Consider the following 20,580-nt stretch of genomic DNA (forward strand, 5'->3'; position numbering starts at 1 on the left):
TGCAAGAAATTCTATATGGCTAATAAAGTGATCTTAACTTAATCAATGTATTCTAATTATCCAAGTTAAAACATTATCTCATAAATGTTAAGTGTAGAACCACCTGACAGACTAAAAATTCTGTTTGGTACTGGAACAATCAAAAGGGTATTCACACAATTAAAGCACCAACAAGCATTAAATGGGTAAAATGGGGTAGGCTTCTGTTTGTGTCCTATATGGTCATGATGTTTAACAAGATTGATTTCATTGCACTTTTAATTTTTCTTTGCTGACATTAAAATAATACACAACACGTATAAAAACAAACAGATTTATTATGATAATAAAGCAAAATTTACAGCTGTTAAACATAGTTACACTGATAATGAACTTTTTTAAAAACATAAGATGAAAGACTCATTCAATACATTTTGAGAACATTGCAGAAGATCAGCGGAATTACTTGAAGGTTCATTTTAGTATACATAATTCCGTTTGATCAATGCTGTCTTCTTTAACCCAACCCTATATTCCACACTACAATGTGGTACAGTACATTTTGTAACATTGCCATAATTTGTGGAACAGTAGTGTTTTTTAAAGTAAGCTGCAGAATAATCCAACATACTGTTTTAGTTTATATATCTAATATTCCCCATGTTTTCTTAAAAAAAAAAACTGAGATGCCTATATTTAAAAAAACTAATTAACTCCAAATTAAAACAATGCTCATATTTCTTTGAAAGGTGTAGCTGTATGTTCATTTGTTTCCTTATGTTGTGATACTCTACCGTAACTTACAAAACATCAATATTTTGACTGACATCAATAGGAAAACGTATTGTGTTAAATCTGCAAAAAAGCACATAACCACCCCCAGCTTGTACTTGTCTTCAGATATTTGCTTTTAAGACACTATAAATAAAAAAGCAAAACTACACAAACTACAGAGGTTTGTTTTTTGTATGTGCTACAAAAGGGAAGTATTTAGAAATACAGAACACAAAAGATTTTTCTTCTTTAATGAGGATTCATGTAAACATTCTAGTTCATTTTTTAATTACTGTAGACTCTGAAGACAGAAACATTCAAAAGAAGGTTCTGCCTTTGAGGTGTGTTGTCTTACTGGATCATCAAGCCTTGCACCTTCGCAAAGTGCAAATTGGCTTAAAACACAACAGATTCATCTTCTTGACAAGATCCAGAGGTTAAAACAACATTGTCCAGCCCAATCTCTCCAGCTTTTCCTTTTCCACGTTCAGCTTCAAAGACAACCTGCAGAACAAGCAGAAGAAGAAATTTATAAAATTGGTTGACTTAATTGAACCCATTGTTACACTTCCAGGCACACACCAAGGCCTCTGGTGCTACTCCTATCTCTGTGACCATATCTCTGTATCTATTACAAGGGAAAGGACAAAAAACTGAATGAGACAAGACCAGTAAAAACAAGTCATTAGCATAAGACTAAACGAAACATTGTGAAATGTACAACAACAAAAAAAATAATTATTATTATTACTACATATGTGATATTTTCAAGAAAACTGAAAGGGATTAAAAATACTGATTTCCCAGGCTGGAAGGCAATATTTCAACATCGTGTTTGTACGGCTTGAATACTAACATGTTCTGGAGCTGCTTCACTCCAGGACACAGTCACAAGCTCCGTTTGCCAGCTCTCGTCTCTGCTCTTGCTCCGCTCCCAGAGAGGAGAGCCGCTGTCATCCAGCAGGATTCTGAGCTTGCCAATCCTCTCGCCAATCAATCGGTAGTTAAAAGTCAAGCAGAAGCCACTTTGTGATGCAGAGTCACTCAGCAGGAGTTTCAGGCGCCCAATGTCTTTCCTCTCGCCAACAAATCCCGGAACAGCCATGTAGTATCCGATTCCTAATAAGCATGCAACCAAGGGGAGAGGACTGCTGTAAAATGTTTTCAAAAGAACTAGAAAATGGAGCCCCTGACGATCTGAAGGCCAAAATATTTGAAAAGAAGACAAAGTGAAAGAATGGTATTTTGTATGATGATACAATCTTGCTCTGAAGCGTACTTCTTTAATAAAGCATTCATGTGTTTACAGTGCAAAAAGCATTTGCCCCCTTACTGATTTCCTCTATTATTGCAAATTTTTGACACTGAATGTTTTTCAGGTCTTCAACTAAAATCTAATATTAGATAAAGGGAACTTGAGTGAACAAATAACACATTTAGTAATTGCCCCCTGCAATTACTTAAATCAACTCAATTAAAGGGATAATTTAGAGTCAACTGACACAGCCAGGCTTGATTACAGCCAGCCCTGCTCAGTATAAACCTCACTTATTTTTACCCTTACCATCAGAGTCAAGTTGCCAGCACAGAGATTCAACAAGCAAATTATGCCACAGTCAAAGGAAATTCCTGAAGAGATCAGAAAAAAGGTTGTTGATATCTATCAGTCTGGAAAGGGTTACAAAGCAATTTCTAAGGCTCTGGGACTCCACCAAACAGAGTGAGAGACATAGTCTCCAAATGGAGAACACTTGGAACAGTAGTGAATCTTCCCAGGAGTGGTCGGCCTGCCAAAATTTCTCCAAGGGCGCAGCATGAAATCATCCAGGAAGTCACATAGGATCCTAAAAAAAACACCCAAAGAACTGCAGGCCTCTCTTGCCTCAGCTAAGGTCTGTGTTCATGACTCCAGAATCAGAAAGAGACTGGACAAAAATGGGCTTCATGGGAAAGTAGCAAGGCGGAAACTACTACTAACCAAGAAGAACAGAAATGCTCGTCTCTCATTTGCCAAGAACAGTAGCACCTGGATATTCTCCAAGTCTTTTGGGAGAATGCTCTATGGACACGAGTCAAAAGTGGAACTTTTTTGACAACATGGGTCCCATTATGTCTGGCATAAAGCAAACTCAGCATTCCACAATTTGAACATCATACCAACAGTCAAACATGGTGGTGGTAGTGTGAAGGTGTGTGGATGATTTGCTGCCTCAGGACCTGGACGACTTGCCATAATTAAAGGAACCATTAATTCTGCTCTGTATTAGAAAAGTCTTAGGGAGAATGTCCAAATTGAAGCGTAGTTGGGTCATGCAGCAAGACAATGATCCAAAACACAAAAGCAAGTCCACATCAGAATGGCTGACAAGAAGCAAAATTAAGGTTTTGGAGTGGCCTAGTCAAAGTCCAGGCCTAAACCCAAAAGAGATGCTATGGCAGGACTTGAAACGAGCAGTTCATGCTCGACAACCTACCAATGTTTCTGAATTAAACCAGTTCTTTGAGGAAGAGTGGGGTAAAATTCCTCCACAGCAATGTGAAAGAATTATAGGAAGCACTTGTTTGCAGTCATTGCAGCTAAAGGTGGCACAACCAGTTATTAAGTGTAAGGGGGCAATTACGTATTCACACAAGGGATGTGTAGGATAACTTTGTTTATTAAATAAATTAAATAATAATAATAAAGTGTCATTTATCCACTCAGGTTCCCTTTATCTAATCCTAGATTTTGTCTAAAGTTCTGAAAACATCCAGTGTGACAAATATGCAATAATAGCAATAAAAATACTTTTTCACTGTATATTGCATGTATGCTACTTTCTACAAGAACAATGGTTTAATGCAATGGCAAGCAAAAGTAACAGCTTTCATTCTGGTTTATATCTTACCATTATCATGGTCTGCTACACTCCAGTCAAAGTCATCTTCAGTGTCCTGCATCCATTCACAAGCTCCTTGGTTAAAGCTACAGTCGATGATGAATTCTGAAGGATGCAACCATAAGCTAAATGTACAAGTGCGTTATCTTTCCAGCATTGTTAATTGCATAACTGAAAAACTGAAGCAGTGTTTTTTGACAAATAAAAAACGTAATAGCTACTACTAATACATTAAATTCTAAATGCTCGTATTTCACATGCACCAAGAAGGGAAACAATAACATGAAAATAACACTTAATGAGCAAAAACTTTACGTAAAATAAAAAGGTAAACAGAATTTTAGAATATATATTTAAAAGTGTAGAATTTAAATCAAACTTATCTAACTCATTCTCATAAGAAACTGTCAGAAAGGCAGTTGTTATTGATGACTTCAGTCTCAACAGTGAAACAAGAATCAGAGGAAACACAAGCGTAAACTATATGCATTTAAAACTGATATCAGGAGACACTTTCTAACAATGGGCTTTGGGAATCTAGAATAAGCTGCTAAACTGTGTTGTGGAATCCAACAGCCTTTCTGACAGTTTCTTTTGAGAATGAGCTAGATGACATTTTTGTATCAGATCCTAGTAAAGTGAACATAGTAGATGGGATAAGTGTACCCCTCTGTAAACTATACTTATGTTCTCATGTTTATTCAAATATGTTTGGCTGGAACATTGAAATCCACAGTTTTAATGAATTGTCCCTTTGGGTTCCTTTGCCTTTGTACCTATTTACAGGTACCAATTAATTTACAAGGTTATGGCTTGGTTGTAGAAAATGATTTAGTAGGGGCCTGTGAGCTAATCTGAAGAGAAGAGATAGATATACCGTACCTTCGTGGCCAGGCACCACGGCAGGAGCTTCTTTCGTCACTGTTAGACGACCAATTGCAGACTTGTACTCCTCAGGGACTGGGCAAGAAACAGCACAAGTCACTGTCTGAAGCTGTCATGCGAGTAATGTAATTAATTTATGTATGGAAAACTGAGTGACTTGAATTAATGACTCTATATCACAAAGCGATTCCTGTGATATGATTTTACAATGTTTTATTTAAATTGTGATGGTGAATAATATAAAATCTGGCAGCCCAGGTTATCGTAACGTTTCCATGCTTTTTACTCCCGGTCTTCCTTGCCGACAGGAAAAAAACATGCTCTACATGAACAATTAGACCTAATTGTACAATTTGGCGTTATGCAGACTTAAAAACTGCATTTTTTTTTTGTATTAAGACATCAAACACTGTTCTTTCCTCAAGGAATGTATATTTGGGAAGCTGTCCATATTTAAAAAAATCCACTTCAAACAAGACAACAGATTTAATTCATTTAAATCTGCAAGCTCGCACTCGCCAAACTGTCATTTATCTTTTAACACGCCCAGTATTAAATTTTGACTGTGGAAAATGGTCTCCGAGGTTCTTTAAAGTTACTAAAACAAACGTTCCCCTTTGTGAACACTCTAAGGCACCAGATGTACTGAGGCCCGAGCTAATTGAACCTACACTAGTGCAGGACAAACATCGCAGCAGATTTCCAGGCTGATGACAGACTTTCTGTAATGAGGGTCTGCTCTGCTTTTTTTCTCCAGCTGTTCTGGGGGGAGATAATAAAAGGTCCAAATCCTTGCACGACTCCCAGCTGATGAAGCGCTCAAAAAACTATATCCCTAGGGTACTCACACACTGCCTGGCTATTTTCCTGAAGTGAAATTCCAAGTCCTAACTGATTGATGGCACAGGGCTTGTCTCCTCTTGCTTTTAAAAGCATTCTAACCTCCAAGCCCATTGTCAGACTAAATATGATAATGATCACACTGCAGGCAGAGACAATTGTGTCACAGTTTTTCAGCTAGAAATTTTACATTGGTAAAACACTACATGACTTTTATGTAGACATGATCTAGGAGTTAGAAATCTTGACAGCGCAACTGCTGCAATCACTGTATTGTGATACACGCAAAGCCTTTACAAATGACTAATTTGTCACTTCATGGCCATATTATGGGAAGGAGCTCAGACAAGGGAAAAGCTGGGTGGGAGAGGTCACTGATAGTTTTCAGAGTTTTTTCATTTAAACGTGTTGCGTATACGGAAACACAGATGGTACAGTAAGTCACGGACAATTATTTTAGAAGCAATGTGAACCACTCTATGCAGCTGTTTCCTCTCCTGAGTGGCTAAGTTCCCAAACAGGACCATCACAGAAAAAAATGAATACTCTCTCAATTGTTGCCCTGTAAAAATGAACCATGGCTTCCTGACAAAATAGTGTCTCTGATGGGCTTTCTTCACTATCTGGTGTACATTGGTCTCCCATTTCAAAGCGGAAGAGATTGTTATGCCAAGAAACTTAAAGGTGCCTATCCTCTCCGGAATCTCACCGTCAGTCACAAGAAGTAGTAATCCATTCCTGTCCCATCTGAAATCAAAGATTACCATTTTGGTTTTACCAACGTCGAGCTGGAGATTGATTTGCAAGGACTTAAATTATATGCATGTTCAAATTTTCCATTTAATTGCGGTGGAAGCATTGTAAAATCAATGTGTAATTCGAGAGGAACCATGTAGTAACTTTGTCCCACTTCCTATCTGTCGCTATATGTTAATGCAATGAGGCTAATTTGGTGAGGCTGCAAAGCCACTGGGCTCTGAAAATTACTCGCAGGTATGTTTTTAGAGCAAAAAAGCAGGGCAATGCAAACTGATGTAATTTCCCCTCCTTCCCCAGCCCAGAGAAATGCAAAGCCTACCACATAATGAAATGACTTGTCTATGAAAATAGATGTTAGACTTACAACTTCTTACTGCCACAAACATTTGCAGAATAATGCCTTTCGAATCTTCCATAGCTTTATTGGGATTTCAATTGAAGAAATACGTTTCTCCAGTCTCAACAGAACACAATATGCAGTACCACACATTGCATTACAATACTTAGACATACTTGCATTTTTCAGTGAGGGCTTCATGTAATTCAAAATAATTTTAGGGAATTTCTTCTCTTTTTCAAGCATTTTATTAAATTAAAAGTAAAGTAATACCAAGCATTTGCCAAAAAAAAAAGAAAAGTTATTCTGTGTCATGTTCTGCTCTTTCAGTGAGAGGGGAGGTGAAAGGCATTTGTGTGCATAAGGGTTCTGGGAGGTTATTGCTTCCTCCCAGCTTAGGTTAAAAGGCTTAATTCTTTCTGCAGGAATGAAGCACAAGGACTCCCAACTCATAAGAATAATAAGAACAAACTCTTGTAGTTCCACCTTTGAAATTCAGAAAAAATAAACTAGCCCTCCCTACCAGTCTGTGTAGAATTATTCTAATGTGTAGGCAAATAGGGTCTTCAAAATAATTTTCCTCAGAAATGTGTTTAAACATTTTAATGGATTTAATAAATATCTTTAGTTGGGATAGTTGTTTCAAAAACATTTAAATAGATCTTCTGCTCAAATACGTATTTTGAAAATTATACTTTAGGTGAAATGGGCTTTGCAAAACCTGCCTCAGTATAAGGTTTATGACAAAACACAAACATAATATATAATTTCCCTGCGTGATTTTAATTAAGAGGTTTTCATAATTTATCTGTAATTGGGAGGGTTGATACATTTGGACATCAATTGTTAAAAAATCTGGAAAAAATAGTGTCCCTTCCTGTCCCCAGAAATGAAGGACACTCTAATGAGACTGTGCTCATGGGAGAATGGACATCCTCTGGCAGCTGGCGTTTAATAGATAAGTTACAGCTCACAAATCCAGCTGTAGTGACACACAGGATTGCTCTAACAGTCAGACAAGGAAAGAAGAGCCAACGAGCACTTTATGAGTCTTAGCTAAAGCACAGGCAGAACACTAAAAAGATCTACAAGAGTTATAGGTCTTTCCGGGCTGATAGATCAGCCTGGAGAGGACTTTTATTAACAGGCTTCTAACATTGACCTCTAACATTTAGGATTCAGGACTGTGTAAGAGGGCAGCAGGTTCAGACAAAATAATGGTCCCTTGTCTGGACCATTGTCTTTCAGCACTGCTCAGGTGATTGAAGGCAGCAGGTACTTCCCACAGCTTTATGGGGAATGAGGTCCAGACAAGGGCTTTCAAGAGGTTAATAACTAATACAGAAATAAGTAACAGACAAACATGTGTTTATCTGACACAGGAAACAGAGTACTCATGAATATACACCCCCCTTTAAGGGTTAGGTTTTAAAATAATGTATTTCATTGATCTAATAAGTGTGGGTTTATACTTTTCAAAAACATAATGCATTTTATGGCCCCCTGGGGTGACAAACTACTGAGGAGTTAAGAACCCACAAGGGAATGTTTGTTCAAGGACCTCAAAGAAAAGTGTCTGACAGGGGGGTACCATGGTTTCAAAGCCATAGTTTTAAAGTCAACAAGAATGTTTCATATTAAAATGAATTTCTTTATATTTAAGCAACATGCATTACACTACAACATGAATTCGTATTTGTAAAAAAAATGTAACAAATGTAACTTAGAAATAAAATAATCTCCACTAATAAAAAACCAAGTTCCTCTTTGAGTTGAAACTGGGTTAAAACTTTGAGTTAAAAATAGGAAAAAGGACAAGTTAAGTCCATCCTGAAGAGGAAAGACATTTTGGATCAATAGATATTACGTTTTACAGCTTTTTACAGCTTTTTTACACTTGTCCTGAAATTCATCTCCCTGATTTCTTTTTCTTGCAAACTCTTGTTTTATTTTCTTTATCACCCCTGTGTTTTATATTCCTGCTCCCCTCTTATTTTCTATCACACCTGAAGGGACCCCACTGTCAAAATGTTGTTTTTTACGTCTTTCTACTCTTCAGCATGGAATCAACCTCTGTGTTACTTTGCAGTGCTACACAGTTCTCCACTTGATAATGTTAGATAACCACGAGCTCTCTGTTGCACTACATTTCCATACAGCATCAAACATAACATGCCATACTTGAAATAAAATACCATCCAGCAAGTTCAATTTTGAGTGTTTTCCAAGCTAAGCAAAGTCTCAACAGATGTCAGGATCTGATTACAAATATAGTTTGAAAGAGCCAAGATGAGATAGAGTACAAATTGCCTTTATGCTCTGCCAAACTGTTAAGTTTTCCAAAAGTCTGAACTCAAGTGTGGTGTCTTTAATTATGAAAGAACGAGTACATTTAGCTCGGACACCTGTAAAGGTCAGAAACAATTTGTACTGGACTAAAATGTGGAATTTAGGAAGAGACAGAACATTGTACAGCTGTGATAAATGACCTGAGCTCTCAGGAAACATTCATTTGCAAGTCACTGAACTATAGAATATCTCTCCTAGGGACTCTCACAGCCTCCAGTATATGAATACTTGTGTGAGAAATTGCATTGAGTTGTACTACTTCACACTGTCCTTTTTGATGACTGTGATTAACTTTTGTGTAAACTATAATAATACTGAAACAGCTGACAGCACCTTAGCCATCGCTGGTAGAGCTTGGCTAACTGTGGTACCACTTCCAGGGGTCTCCTGGCCAGAGTGTGAGCCAGCAACCTTTAAGTCTTCTATCAGATGATTCATCTCTCATTTTTCATTTGAAGTCAACTTAAAAGTACTGGATAAATTCCTCACAAAAATCAAAGCTACGTTGAATTGCAACGAAAGACACAGCAGGACCAAATTATTGTAAAAGCAAAATTCTCTGATTTGCGTTAACAAACTAATACCATATGGGACTGACCCAATTTAATATGAAAAAAAAAAGAATCGAAAAGCAATTATTTCTACCTATGTCCAAGTAAAACAATCTAGTATAATAATTATCATGAAGCCCTTATAATAGGTGTTTGTTTATTCTGGCATGTGGCTGTCCAGTTTAATATAGGAACACGACAGTATAATCAGAGTGAAAGGAAGTGGAACTCACTGAACACATCTCCCCTACGGCTGGTCTCTTTGCTTTCGATTTGGTTCTCCAGGTTGTCCTCTTCCTCCAGGAACACATCATCCTCAGGCTCCTTTTCCTCCACTGTGCCCCCAATATAGACCCCATCCTCATAATCGAATGGCTGCAGGCGATTTTTGGGAGGTGCAGTGGGCTGGGGCTCAGGGATGACATTCTTCCGCTGTTCCCCTTCCAGCTCCCTGTTGTTGTCGACCACCAGCTTTGTCACGGGATCCTTGCCATTTCCGAGAATCCGTGGGCTTTCTTTGCTGGGGCTGTCAGGAATGGCTGGAAGAATTAACAAAGAAATTGGGAGTGGGACTATGTTTCACCTAAGTGACAAAGTCTCCCATGAAATACAGGCTATAATTTTAAACAATCTCACATAATGCAACACATTTTTGCATGTTGTCTGAAGACTGTAGGAATGGCTTTTGGCTGTGGAATCAAGAGGTTTTGGTTGTGCGCACAACCTGAATGGTGATCATGCATAAGGCTGTTTCTCTCTCATCTTCTACACATTGTACATACTACAACTGTCTACAACCTCAAAAAATGCAAAACAAACTGCACTCACTTAAAAATCTGCACATGGTACATGTGAGACATACAGTACTCTATAACCCTATCACATCTTCTGACAATGGCAGCTTCAGGACAGAAATTAAAGTTTGGAGAAGGAGAAATGATAAATTCCACATCTCCTTTTTACCCAAACAAGATCATTCCAAATACTCTGCGTTCACATGTTGAGATTTAAACTTGTGAAACGCAGGCCTTCATTGCACATTGTTTAAGAGGGCCCATGTTCCTCTTTTTGGTGTAATGAAGCATGTAATGTCCCTTTAAAAGCTAATGTATCTGTGTCCCCTATTATGCTGCAGAACAAAATGTTAAATAGTTTGATGAAGAGTACTGTATTTGTTTGCTGCAGACAGGACGTTTAACAGTGAAGAGAAGATTTGGTAAATTATAGGAGATGAAAAAAAAACCTTCCATAAATACAAGAATTTGAGTTGAGGAGATGGATTTGTGGGTATTAGAAATGCTTTTAGAGACTGATTCTTCACGGGCTGCTGCAAGAAAACAATCATTTCCTTTTTCCTAAAGCCTATTCCATTACAATACAATTAGTGGTTGTTCTAGCAGTAAACATGGTGTGCCATTATGTGATTATATGCTTTGTTATGAAAGCGAAAATATGAAAATCAAACACTAATTAGCTTTTAACTAAGAGATATTGAAAACACCTATTGAGCTAGACTTCTAGCTACACAGGAAACCAAGGTGAATATTTTTATGTTTAAGGCAGCACCTACAGTAGTAAAGAGTTCTGAAATAATTTCAATTACCAGTGTCTTGTCTGGGTGCTTTCTTGACACTTGTAAAGTTTTTTACTCATGAAAAGTGGGACTTGGCACTTGTTTATTAATAGAGCTGTGCATGAGCTATGCTCAAAGCAGATACATGTGAATATTTTTTATGACTAATTTATTATATCTGTTGACTGGAATTGATCAGGTTTGTTCACTCGTTCTCCAGGACAAATACAACAGGCGAACACAGTACTTTTTGAAAACCAGTTGTTTTTAACAGGACAATTTAAAATCATGACAACTGTCACCTCCCTAAAACATGGCAGTTTCTTTGGTTTTTCTTCACTTTTTCATTAGAGAAATTAGAAATGTTATCTTGGGATAAAAAAGCAAGACTAACGTTGAAATAAGATGTCCTTACTAATTATGTAGCTAAATTCCGCTATAAAACCTTGACATTTATTGGTGTATGATGTAATTTGTTTAATCAGTTGGCCACACCACTCTTTGTTTTAACTATGAATACGCAATGCATTGCAAATGAAGCACGAACATGCTTCGCCGTTGGATGCGCCTTGAGCAGAAAAGCACATGTATCAGGACTCTGTGGTATTTTGGCACCAGCACTGCAAGTAAGCGTATCTTTCGTGTCAGACATTCCTAGGAGCAGGGTTGATGGAAGCTGCATGCTGATGGCTACAAACTACAATGCAAAATGTTTGCAAGAGCCTAACAAGTCAGACGCACAGAGCCTCAGAGGTGCAGAACTGGACACAGGAGGAGGGGATGTGGGCACGAACACTGCATTGTCCACTAGAGGTGAGGGAGGTAAGACTGAGCAGGAAAAGGGCAATGGGAAATGCAAAGCCTTTAATACCAAACAGTCTCACCATTGAGGAAATCATCAGCACTGCCTTTGTCTCCATCCCATGAATTTTGGAAAAAAGGCTTGACTAAAAAATAGAAAGGCATCTTGCATTTACAAAACCTTATTTGCTTCTGCAACCCAAACATATCACTTGAAACGGCTTGTGAAACTTGCTACGCAATTTATCCATCCAGCTTTTTGACTAGAATGAAGGATTCACTGGGGTTCCCTGTGAGAGGGTTTTTTCTCGCCTGTCTTTCAGATATTGACGCAGTTATGTGCAGGTATTTGTATAGGTGCGGTTTAACTCATGTGACCTCCTCTCCAAGCATATGCAGATTGGAAAAGATCCAAAAGCAGGAAACCGTCTTTGGGTATAATTATGTCTGCTGCCTAATTACAAGTACAATCAGGGCACAAGCAGCCAGGACACAGCAGGAAAGTCCGTATTGCTTCCCTTTAATATTTGTGTTGGGAAGAAACAGAAAAAGTGAATCTCAGCCCAGCAATACTACAGTAAATCATTTCCACTACAATACATCTTTAAAGTCTCCCAACTTGTGTCATGGAATTCAAATCAGCGCTTCTGAAGGCAGGAGATTTGTTCCACTTTTGAAACTCTGTAAGATGTGTACATAAACTGTCTGTCATCGCTTGAATGCTAGGATTTTTCTTACCAGAGCAATCAAAGCCACTGCCTCTGAAGCCAGGCTTGCATTTACATTTGTAGGATCCGTGTGTGTTCAAACACTGAGCCTGGGGACTGCACTTGTGGATGTTGCTTGCACATTCATCAACATCTGAAAGCACAGCAGAATTCCATTTCAGCAGGCAAAGACTACGCACATACCTACCTTAACAAGTTTTGTCTAACAATAAACTCTCCAGCAAAATAGTCTGCAGACGCGACATTCAATTGTATTCCATTACCGGGAAATTTTACTATACCTTAATGATTAAAAAGCCATTTCATCTGCATTTCAAGAAGAACTCTCAGTTTCGATGTAGGGCATGTTCACCCCTTGCACCTGTGACCACATCACACTGAGTAATCTAATCAGAGCTCAGCTGTGACCATGGGGAATTGCATTTCATTCTTTGATGAGCCCCAGGTCAAGCTCTGCTAGAGTTTGATGTTGCCTTTGAATAGCAAGTGTCTGATTATCAATGGTGTTCCAAAGACGCACAATGAAATTTAAAACTTGAGTCTTTGATTCTGCTGAAAAAAAGCTGTTCAGCCCATTGAGTCTGATTTAAGTTGCGGTGTTGGTTAGCACACTAACACTAGACACCTCCTACACTAATCTTGTGTTTAGAATGCTGTTCTGTGTTCTGTTGAATGCTTTAAGCAATTTTGAAGATCATTTTGATGGGAGGTGTTATAACTACCATTCTAGGGCCAGTCGTGAGAGTGATCAAAGACCTTGGACAGCATTTTCTGATTTGAATAGAATTGGAAAAAAATGCCTGCATATAGATAATACAGTATCTTTATAACCTACTGTTCACTATCTTGATTCAGAGAACACAAGGTAACATTAAAAATTAAATTAAGTAATTAAAAACAAACCATTCTAAAGTTTATTACACTGGAAAGCAGAAGTCTGTTTTCTAAGAAATTAGCATGTTCTAAAACTTAGTTCTTAGTTAATGCATTTTCTTTGGTTAAATGTAATTCCCAACATTGTTTCTATTTTTTTACCCCGTAAACCATAATTCTGCAGCGTCCAACCTTTGTAAAAATGTAGTTTGAGCAATGTACCTTACCCACACAATCATATTTGCCATCAACATATTCGAGATCAAAACCAATCTGACATTTGCAGTAGTAGCTTCCAAAAGTGTTTACACATCGTCTATTGTAAGGGCAGAGACGTTTTCCTGTTGAACATTCATCAACATCTGTTAAATAAAGTGGTGGGAAAAATACAAATCATATAAACAATACAAAATACAACAATATACAAAATACAAATCATACTGTATAAACAATACAAAATACAACAATATTTAGAATCTCTGTTAATGCACCTGTTGTTCAAATAAACCTCTATCCACACTTTAGACAGCTTTAAAATACAGATTCTATTTAATGTAATTTACAAGAAGATTGTAAAAGACATAAAAGACATACTGCAATGTCCTGATCTTATACATTTGCAAATGTACGGCAAAAAGGCATACTTAAAGGAGATACGTTTTTTTTTATTTTCTACTTCTGTTTACTCTTTGCAAAGTTCTTTTTAGAGGATTTTTGCTTTTTCTTGTGAGCCTCATGTAGTTTATACAGATTGTAATGCATTATTCCCTTCCAAAAAAAGTCGGAGCATATCAATGGTATAAATCTCAAGTATTTGTCCCCCATGTGGCCTCAGTGCACAGCACATGACAGGAACAATTCAATGCCCAGTGTCACTGTGTTTTAAAGAAGACAGTCATTCTTCTCATTGTCAACCACAGAGCTGTATAGTCAATGGCCTATAGATTCTCATTCATTTAAAGCTGCTTTTCTAGAAGAAACTGCAGTTGTTTTCTCAGCTATATTACAGAATGTAAAGACTTTACAACTGGAATTTTTCACTCATGATAAGTGCCCCTGGAATAACCATTATGAAAGGATCTCTTATTTAGTATCATTATAGCTAAATACATGGAATGTGTAGCTTTCCTTTTACAGTGTAAGGCTTACTTGGGATGCTAGAATTCTAAAAGGCAAGAAGATGTAGCTATGAAACCAAATTAAGGTAATCATCTGAGACACCGAATATTGATCGCAGTGAGATTAAGAGGTGCTCACCAACGCAGGTTCTCTCGTCTGGTCCCAGTTGAAGTCCTGCCGAAGGACAGAGACAGCGCACTTCGCCCTGGACCTCTTCACAACCATACTGACAGTGGGCCATGACGCAAGTCCTGGAATCTGCCAGCCAAGATGAACATGTCCTGGTTACTCAGTGGACACTCTTAGGCCAGGGCCTGGGCCTATGGGTATTATTTACCCCCATAGAGGAGAATATTCAGAACCTAGGTCTCTTTTTTTATTTGCGATATGTGTGACTCTTCCGCTCATTTCTAAAGATGAAATCTCAAACAACATGGAGCTTCTGAAAGTGAGTACTGACAAAGATCAAGAATAAAAAAAAAATCTTGAATTCTATTGCTGTTTTCTAAAAAATAGAAGCAGGTACTGTAGGCTTGTATTCACAAATAAGAACTACAGTCCTAAACCCACAACAACCTCTTTATATAACGAAAACCATTTATTTCATATCGGCTCATTTAAAATAGTGAATGGAATAATCTGGAAAGGAGTATTTGGGAAAAATTTAGGGGTTGCAAATTCCCTGTTTAAATGATGTATAACCTGTCATATTTAAACATAGAATTAGAACTGTCAACACCTGTAAGGAACTTTCCTCTATTAAGAGGTGCATACATTTGCAAGTGTATTAAGAATTGTCATATTATCATCATCTATAAATGCTTCATTGACGCATTTTTAGTGTCAATAACTTGCCCGCTAAGCTAAGTGTGGTTTTCAACTCCTATATAAACATATTAAGAGACATGTCGACAACAACAGTCGCTCTTCACTGGGAACGCTGTTTAAACCAGGATAATTCCACTTACTGGCACATGAGCCGTCGGCCATCAGCATGTATCCATTGAGACAGTAGCACATGTAGCTGCCATGAGTGTTCATGCATCTGTGCTCACAGGGGCGTGGTTTTAGGCCACATTCATTCAGATCTGTGTGGACAGGGGTACACTCTCACTGTTTTCGTTCTGTCTCCCCTGCAGATATCTGGAGTCAGGGAGCATTGTGGTCTGTGCCATCAATGTTCAACAATCTGTTTGTTAATTTGACGAGAGTTATTTCCTGCTTTTCTGTGGTTTAACATAAAACATTTGTATATTTTTGGCCTGTCTGATTGATTTCTGTATAAAACAATTCATCTTAGCTTCACTACTGTTTGTTTCTCAGTTAAAAATGATAAAGGTGTATCATTATCATTTTCAATAGCAATGTACTGTGGATGAGCTTGTTCAATGCTTGGAAGTTATACTAAAACAGAATATCATTTGCTAGATTGCTCCTGCCTTAAAGCAACAGTTTGCAAGTAGCCCGATAGATGTACAGTTCACTATTTAATTACAGGTTTCTGCGAATGGAATTTTGAAAGCTCCAGCAGGTGTGTGGGAAGGAATGAGCGTTAGCAAACAACTGGACCACCTGCTGTTTTAACAACAGAAACAGAGACGACCAGTCCAAAAACAAAAAAAATTAAACAAGCTCATCGGGAGTAACCTCAGTTTCATACTGCAATCCTTCTAATTAACCAGACTGACCTTGATTGCATGCTTTTCCAGTATATCCTGGGAAACATTTGCATTTGTTGGGCCCAACACATTCTCCGTGCTTGCAGCCATGTTCACAGAGAGCTGTTAATACATTCACAAGAAAGACAGATTACTCTTTGCCTGGGGTGTTAACAGCCAACGCTTACTGTTAACTGATACACACTTGAAGCACATACCCTTCTGCTCACACGTGTCAATGACAGATTTGCTTTGCGGGTATTTATGTTCATGGAAATGACTGCTTAATTCAGCACTAGTAGATTTTTTTGCCTAGCAGTGGAAGTGTACTGTAACTGTAGAGTATAGTCCAGTAGCCATTTATTGGCACATTCAAGTAGAAATCGGCATCCAAAACGTTAAACACAGAAGGATTGAGAGAGGCACAAGAATTCCAAAAAGGCTGCTGAGAGTAACTGAAAAATATCGACAGACTAAGTAGAGGCAAGTGTGTAATGCCAGCTGTTGTTTATGAAGGCTTATCTGACAGAACCAGACTTTCACTTGTCTACTGATGTGAACTCAGCCTTCATAAGAATAGAGCTGGACTAATCTTATAAACAGGCATCAGTCTCACTAGTGTCTCAAGTCTGGATGATGCTCAATGAGAAAGCCACCTCATTAGTACTCTATGCAAATTAGCGTGATTAGTCTCAGACTATGGGTGAGTGGGATTTATCTTTAGCTGAAAGTACAGTAACCAGTCTAAGGGCACGTCAAATGAGAAAACATGCTCTGTTGTACACTGGCTGTGCCTTGGTGGTGGTGCTTTGTGGAGGAGAATGAAAATGAAACATATTCTGAACTTTGGGCAAGATAAATGGGTGAATTTGAGAGAAACATTTAAGCCATAGTGGACAATCGGGGGTTGTATTCTCATCCCTAAGGCCATGGCTGGGTCCTCACTCCAGATGTTGTTCAGAATATTTTTGAACACAAAGGAAATCTAGAGTGAATGCACATAATGACAAGATTGTATCTCAGTATTCTAAATTTGTCTTTTGTCTTTGGCACATCGCATTAGTACATTGGCAATTTATGTGAAGCAGTGGCTTTAGACTTAAGTATTTCTATTAACTTTGTTATCAATATTTTGATATAGAATAGTGGGTCATAGAACAATGCCATTATAAGTTACTGCTAAGTTAGAAAGGTCTGATGAATCAAAGATTTATCTGATTCACAAACTTGTGCTGGTCATAACTGAAAGCAAAGGCTTCCATTTTTCTCTTGCTTATGTTTATTTCATACCTATTCAAAGGCTTTCAAAGCAGGTTAATCAAATTAAACAAGAAAAAATAATGAAGACTTTGTGAAATCTCTCATTTTTCTTGTGGTTTGTGTTTTATTTCTGATTAACAATTCGAGAAAAGAATGAAACCATTTTTGTTTATGTATTGCACCAACAGTCCTCTTCACACAAAAAATAAAACAAATCATGTTTGTTTCCACCACATGGAAGTTAAATATAAAAAAATGACCAACATTACATTTGGTAATACTCCTAATAATGGATTTCCATCCCCACTGTACTTTACGTCTTATGACAGTAACAGTACAACAATAGCCAATGTGAAAATTCAGGAATGTAACAGCTAAACAGATTTTCTTAAAAATGTACCAGCTTTGGATATATTCTGTTGAAACTGGAGGAAAGGAAGCAATGTGAGGTTTCACAAAGAGTCGTGTTGACTTACTTTGTGGTTTCATGAATTACCTCAGGAAAAGATTCTCTAATGCAGTAAAATTTCAATTACCTTCACATTGGCCTTTATCGTTCTTCTTCCAGCCATAACAGCATTCTAGTCTCCTTCCATAGCGACAGACTCCTGGCTGGGTACCTGATGAGACCTGTCTGTTGTGTCTTAACATTCAAAGAGAAGTAAGAGGCCATTAGGAAAAGTGAAAATGTAACAGAAGCTCTGCAACTCTCAGATTCAGAATCCCCATCCTTCTTCACACCTTCAGGAAGAAAGAAAGAAAAAAGCTTCCAAAAAAAAAACATTTAAAACTCCACACCTAGTGGAATAGCTGACTATTTAACAGATACCGCTGTTGCTATCTTAATAATGTAAAAACTTACAGGCTTATATGACCGGTTTGATTTTGTAAAAGCATACTGTTTTGGAAAATATATTTAACAAAACATAGGCCAGCAAAAAACGTAAGAACTCCAGGTTAAAATAAATTAATTAAAATTAATAAAATACTAAAAGGCAATAAAGGATGCTGATTTGGCAGGATGTCGGTTTCTCTAACAAATTAAAATAAGGAATGCATGTGCACATCTGCAACCATTCTGCCTGTTTGTCTGGCTAATGCAGAATAAAAATATTTTGCGGACCTGGCCTGTGTTCAACTTGTCCAAACAAGCCACCCAGTTTTTTTGGCAGAGAATATTTTTATGATGCACATCAAAGGTTAAAAACTTCCTACCAGCACTGTAATTAGTACTGGTATATACTGACAGTTTTACTGCTCATCTAAATAAAGCAAGAGCCATAAAGACTTCAGCTTGCTGAAGACTGTGCATTCCTATTAGGTATATTAAGCCACTGTCTTCTGAGACTGGCAACCTGAAACCTGTGGAAAAGATTTGGGGTAAAAAAATGAGGATGGAGTCTCCAAAGAGGAACAAGACAAAAGGCATCTGCTTCCCACCAGGAAACATTTAAGTCAGTTAATGCATACCTTAAATCCAAAGGAATAGATCTGTGCAAAGAGTCATACTGGAATTAAAATAACGGACCTTTATGTTGTAACCACAACTGAATACATTACAAAAAAATTGGAATATTTCCATATATTGCTGGAAAAATTGAATAACTACTGGAGCAGAGAAGAAGTGTTCAAACCAGGGTAAAGACTATGATGGCACACTGGGCTTTAGAGAGTTAATAACTTCTACTTAAATGGAAAACGTCTTATGTTTCCAGTCTAGCAAAAAGGTATATTATATTAAATAGTGTTACTGCTGCTGTCCTTGCAGCTTCTTCTGGAAATTACATATGCAGTACAAGGTAAATTCTTTAAAAGAAAAATGATGTTGATTCTTAAACATTCAGCATAATTTACCCATTGATATTACAACCCGGATAAACACACATATCTTCCGAGATACATTTGACCTGATTAGCTTCCATAACTTTTTTCTTTGCAAAATAGCTTTTCTTATTGTTATTCATGTGGTTTGTGTGATGTGATATATATATAAATAGATGTTAGTAACATACGATACATTAATTCTAATATTTGTGTCAAAAGAGTTGATAATGACGAAGGTAGTGACTTTTTCTTATGTAAAAGGAGGTCATTCTTGAGGAAGGCTGTTAAATATTCCTGCATTGCCCACAGCCTCTTTCTGTTTCCCCCTGTTCCACAGACACTGAAAACACTTTGTCAAGAACCAGTGCTATATCAAATGCTTTGCATATTCACAACCCTCTGACTGCTCCTAAAAATTATCTTGGAGACTCCTAGCTGCTCAACGAAACCGAACCCTATCCAGTCTAATTCAATTAAACAAGAATAGCTACAAGGAATGGAGTTTGAAGAGGCTGACAGGTGTCCTCCTCACTATAAACAGTTGCTGCACCATATTTAGTTGACCAGTTTCCAAATTTCAAATAGCAGCCTCAGAGACACAGTGCAAAAGTTCACGCAACATTTTCGAAACATCTTTTCAACATTTTCAAAACATAGAACAGTAACCCTTTGTCAATTGTAATAATAATGCTACACCAGGACATTTCCCACCAGGATATTTATTTCCTGAGAGGTGGCAGTGAACTATTAATTAAATGGAAAGCAGAACCACAACCCCATCAACACCTTGGGTACTTCACCTACAGATTGTAGAGAGTGTGCCTGTTTTATTAGCAAAATAAAAAAAGTCACAGTTGTGCATGCTCTTGTTCAGTGGCTCTCTTACTAACCTGTAAATGTCAGCATTCCCAGTGGAAATATACAGAAAGAAGGACAGCACACTTATCCAGGTAATTGGCATCATGTCTTTGGATCTTACCACCAGCAGCCCTTTTCAACCAGACTTTCTCCTCAAGTTTCTTGTCCTACAAATCAAGCTTCTTCTTTCTTTTTCCTTGGCCCTGCAGATTCCTGTCCCTGATCGTACTCGCCTGTCGTTTTTCACTCCATGCACACTGCTGGGCTTTTGAGGCAGGAGTCCCAACACAGCACAAGGCAGTCTCCAGCAGTCTCTCACTTGTCTTTGTTCAGCTATTTCCCCTCTCTCTCTCCCTTCCCCTCTCTCTCTCCCTCTCTGAGGGCTACGAGCAGGTTCCCAGATGTAGGAGCACTTAGGAGCTCTCTGAGTTGAAATTCCTGAGCTGGGCTGTCATTACAATGAATGACACAAGAGAGGCGATGAAGGAGGTGGGACTCAACCTCACAGCCTGAGGGGCTCCAGACACCTTCCT

General features: G+C 37.9%; 1 protein-coding gene across 2 annotated transcripts; it reads right to left on the bottom strand.

Annotated features, from left to right (window-relative positions):
- Positions 1-299: 299 nt before the first annotated feature.
- Positions 300-20,356, bottom strand: egfl6 (EGF-like-domain, multiple 6). 2 transcript variants are annotated; one of them, XM_088912922.1, is made up of 12 exons: positions 20,080-20,356; positions 17,902-18,008; positions 16,136-16,228; positions 15,416-15,535; positions 14,586-14,705; positions 13,556-13,690; positions 12,466-12,588; positions 9,587-9,892; positions 4,515-4,592; positions 3,642-3,737; positions 1,610-1,872; positions 300-1,257 (listed from the first exon to the last, which is right to left on the bottom strand). In XM_088912922.1, exons 1-12 carry the CDS (start codon positions 20,151-20,153, stop codon positions 1,150-1,152), a joined length of 1,623 nt encoding a protein of 540 aa, XP_088769048.1. In that variant the 5' UTR covers positions 20,154-20,356; the 3' UTR covers positions 300-1,149. The 2 variants fall into 2 exon arrangements, with proteins under 2 accessions (XP_088769048.1, XP_088769049.1); XM_088912923.1 differs by lacking the exon at positions 20,080-20,356 and having other exon boundaries at positions 15,416-15,636.
- Between the last annotated feature and the right edge of the window lie 224 nt (positions 20,357-20,580).

This window comes from Atractosteus spatula, chromosome 4 (genome assembly GCF_055471065.1).
Source record: "Atractosteus spatula isolate fAtrSpa1 chromosome 4, fAtrSpa1.hap1, whole genome shotgun sequence".
Taxonomy (NCBI): Eukaryota; Metazoa; Chordata; class Actinopteri; order Semionotiformes; family Lepisosteidae; genus Atractosteus; species Atractosteus spatula.

Coding starts and splice junctions, on each gene's coding strand:
- egfl6 (XM_088912922.1), bottom strand. CDS start 20,153: ATGATGCCAATTACCTGGATAAGTGTGCTGTCCTTCTTTCTGTATATT. Junction 18,009..20,079: donor GGGAATGCTGACATTTACAG/GTTAGTAAGAGA, acceptor TTGAATGTTAAG/ACACAACAGACAGGTCTCAT. Junction 16,229..17,901: donor CGATAAAGGCCAATGTGAAG/GTAATTGAAATT, acceptor ATGTATTAACAG/CTCTCTGTGAACATGGCTGC.